The sequence below is a fragment of the Pristiophorus japonicus genome, chromosome 28 (genome assembly GCF_044704955.1).
Source record: "Pristiophorus japonicus isolate sPriJap1 chromosome 28, sPriJap1.hap1, whole genome shotgun sequence".
In the NCBI taxonomy this organism is placed as follows: Eukaryota; Metazoa; Chordata; class Chondrichthyes; family Pristiophoridae; genus Pristiophorus; species Pristiophorus japonicus.
This window is the reverse complement of record NC_092004.1, coordinates 7,844,517-7,848,363: the sequence shown is the minus strand read 5'-3', so window position 1 is coordinate 7,848,363 and position 3,847 is coordinate 7,844,517. Positions and strand designations below refer to the sequence as shown.

The 3,847-nt window shown below is 40.4% G+C and overlaps 1 protein-coding gene across 1 annotated transcript; it reads left to right on the top strand.

The window, feature by feature from the left end:
- The first annotated feature begins 533 nt into the window (after window positions 1-533).
- LOC139239572 (probable G-protein coupled receptor 139) lies at window positions 534-2,284 on the top strand. The gene is made up of 3 exons (XM_070868352.1): window positions 534-553; window positions 629-675; window positions 1,374-2,284. The coding sequence occupies exons 1-3, from the start codon at window positions 534-536 to the stop codon at window positions 2,282-2,284; spliced, it is 978 nt and encodes a 325-aa protein (XP_070724453.1).
- The last annotated feature ends 1,563 nt before the right edge of the window (window positions 2,285-3,847 follow it).

The window sequence follows — 3,847 nt, the reverse complement described above, 5'->3', positions numbered from 1 at the left end:
ACAGTCATCTTTATTAATATACATTTACATTTATACGCCCACTATGTAGGTGTATTAACGACATGTATTTTGCATGAGATGGTTGGTTTCTGTTGAGTAGTTTGTTCGATTTCGGATTGCTTTGAATTTGACTGATTTGCTTTGAGACTTGAGTTGGCCAGTTTGCTTTGATTTTGGGATTGCTTTCAGGTAGGGATTCGTTTGAGTTGCTGCATTACTTTCAATTTACAGAGCAGAATTCTATAAATCACCACACAAATATAGATGAGTATTTCGGTACTGTCAAAGATCTGCACCATTCATGATATGATACAGGCTTCAGTTTTAATTTAAGATAACAACTATTCGCTGAATTGTCCTGTATTTGGTTATTGTCCCTTCAACAGGGCAATGCAATTTCAATATATGTGATCATAACAGGGACTGAACTCGAGTGTCGTAATCTGTTTGTTCAAACATCTGAATCTAATTTTACCGGTGCTGCAACCTTACTCTCCCAGCGGAGACACCAAAAGGTATAAATTGAAGTCTATATGAATGTATCACTTCAGATGTAATTCAGAGCGATTGCCGATAGCACGAAAGGACAGCAAGACTTCCAACAGAAAATGACTGTTATATTTCGCAGCATCAGAAAAATATGCTATGTCGCCCTTGCTGTCATTGGTGTTCCTGGTAATTGACTATAATCAGATAATTTATATAATCTGTGTGGACTGTTCCCTGGTATTGCTCGGTGACGAAGATGTTTACAATCTGGACCAATTTGTGACCTTTATTCAGTTACTGGGTCAGTGATAGAATTGCAATGGTCGCACACTTTCAATCCGTTGACTCAACAGGATATATAATACTGTTTCAAAACTATAGGCGCGCTAACTAATCCAGTTATTGTTGTTAGTGGCAATCATGTTAATCTTGCAATTGACTACAGTGCAGGCAACTCGTCAAACACTTGTATTACTCGGAAAATCAGTCGATGTAGAATCATAATTGCTGTTGGTCACACCATGCTTTTTAAAGTGAACACTGAAATGTTTTGATATTGGGCAGTTTTTTTCTTCATTGCCTCAATATAAAGATGCAGCCTCAAAACTTGGAATTCCATGGAACGTACTCTCTTTCAGCCTGGGGACGTTATAGTAATTGGATTGAGAGCCCACAGCCTCTGGGCTGGGGAAATCAATTCCTCCCTGGATCATGCCCTTAACCCCTATGCAGTGACTGTTGCGCAGAGTGCAGCTGCATGGACCTGGGGTGAGATAACTGCGATATCCTACGTTAATATACGTACTGTTTGAGCTCAGTTATGGAAGACGGTTGTTGAGTTTAATCAATAAATCTTAGTCATTTTTCCCTTCTCTTCCCGACAGTTAATTTAGTGGCGATTGTGATCCTGTCCCGAGGAAAGTGCGGTCTCTCCACATGTATCACACGCTACCTGGTGGCCATGGCAGCTTCGGACCAACTGGTCATTATCATTGAGGTCATATTGAACCGGATCAGTTCTTATTTTTTTCCTGGATCTTTCCTGCGCATCACACCAATATGCAGTGTTATTAAAATACTGCGCCGTGCATCGATAGACTGCTCTGTCTGGTTAACAATCGCTTTCAGCTTTGATCGCTTTGTGGCTATTTGTTGCCAGAAGCTGAAAACAAATTATTGCACCGGGAAAACTGCAAATGTGGTTCTAGCAAGCTCCTGCCTTGTGCTCTGTTTGAAAAACATTCCCTATTATTTCACATATAAATCCGGAGAGATAATCAACAATGTACCATGGTTATGTGATATCAAATCAAGCTACTATACTGAGCCAGGATGGGTGGCATTTGACTGGTTTGATACGATTTTAACCCCATTGCTCCCATTCGGTTTAATTTTGTTGCTCAATGCTCTGACGGTCAGACACATTTTAGTGGCCAGTCGTGTCCGTAAGGGACTGAGGGGGGAAAGCAAGGGAGAGAATATCAGTGACCCAGAGATGGAGAGCAGGAGGAAGTCTATTATTTTACTCTTCACTGTTTCAGGGAGTTTCATACTGCTGTGGCTTTTATATGTTATAGAATTCTTCTATATTACTATTACAAACACAAATAATTATGATCACAATGATTCCTTATATATATTTGAACAAGTCGGATATATACTGCGGAATTTAAGTTGCTGCACGAACACATTTATTTATGGGGTAACACAGACCAAGTTCAGAGAGCAATTCAAGAGTGCAGTGAAATATCCAGTGACACTTATTGTTAAATTAATTAATAGTAAAACCATTTGAGCTCAGTACTGAGGTTGGTCCAAGTGCTTCCACTATAATCATCAATATTCTTCCCCGGAATTCTCTACCTTGAATTGTACTGCTAATCATTAGATATTTTCATATGCACTAGGAGCAAGGCAGCCGTTGTTTCGTGTTTATCATTGTTTAGGTTGACATGCACCATATTTGTTACAGCGCCATTAGAATAGTCGTGGGTAAAATAAAGCCAGCTGGCCAGATCCGGCACGCCAATAATTCTATCCTGCTCCCAGGATGGGACAAAAATTGAATGCGTGCGGAAGTTCGCGCTGCACGTTTATCTATAATAAAAAAAGAACATGCTGGAAATCTCAGCTGGTCAGAGAGCATCTTTGGAGAAGAAGTAGAGTTAACCTTTCGAGTCGAATACAATTCTTCTATCGCCTTCCAATTCTCATGGGTCACAGACAGACTGGAACATCAGCTAAGGAGAAAATGTAGAAATTATTCACTCAAATTCATAATACTCGAAATTGCTTCTCCCGGGCCCTATCTGAAAAGGATCCATTCCGTGATTCTGGGACGCAATGGCGGACGTCGTATCCAGCATACATTGTGTCCTGTAATATGCCCTATCCAATTTAGAGTGGAGTCGTGACTGCTAATCTCCACAACTCTTTCACCGAAGAAAGTGACCAGCACTGCATCTTTATTCTCCCGATATCCAAAGTATGATGGCACGTTAGTTTTCATCTGGCACCAATTGGGACGGCATTCGTAATCTTTACGGGGTTTGGGGGGCGGGTGGGGGGTGCTAAATGATGACTGAGGTGGGGAATGAAAGCTGAAACAGGGTCGAAAGGGGGTGAAGTTCTATTTCACAACACTGGTTTATAGAGAGCAGAAGTTACCGTACATTTCTATTTTTTCTTTGATTCGCTTCTAAGCATATCGAATAAATTATGTGAATGTAAGATAACATCTGACTACTATTAGAATTTATATTTATGCAATGTTTATAATTATGCAATTGCCCCACTCATTTGTTTTCGAGTGCGGTCCATTTAAATTTGCTGCGTGATTGGCCACTATGCAGCCGCACATGCACAGTATCTCCTCCAGTGGCAAGAGTTGGGGACCTGACTGTGTGGGACCATGCAATTCGTGGATGACCGTGCATTCACGTGACGTAAGGGAACTATTGGTGGGTGGAACGCAACATTTCAGCAAAATTGTTAAGTGCTAGTCCAGCCCAAATAATTGCCCATCCCTTTATTCGAATTTGGTAAAAACAAAAAGAAGTGCAGCTGCTGTCCCCAGTTGAAGAAAGGTCTGGAATTTCAAAATAGTCTATGAAGATGTTTTCCATAGGATACATCATTATCATCTGACAGTAAGTGCCTCTGTGGTAATCAATGGTTCCTGCAGATATTGGTTATTTTAATTGAAAAGCCCTCTCTCATCTCATCTTCTTACGAACGTTGTGCTTCTTTCGCGTTCTGTTTGTGCATCTCTACTGTTTGTTTATCATTGCATCAATCTTTCTCCTGTTCCCTTTTTTGTACTTCATTGTAGCATTCAATATTTATCATTTTTTTCTAT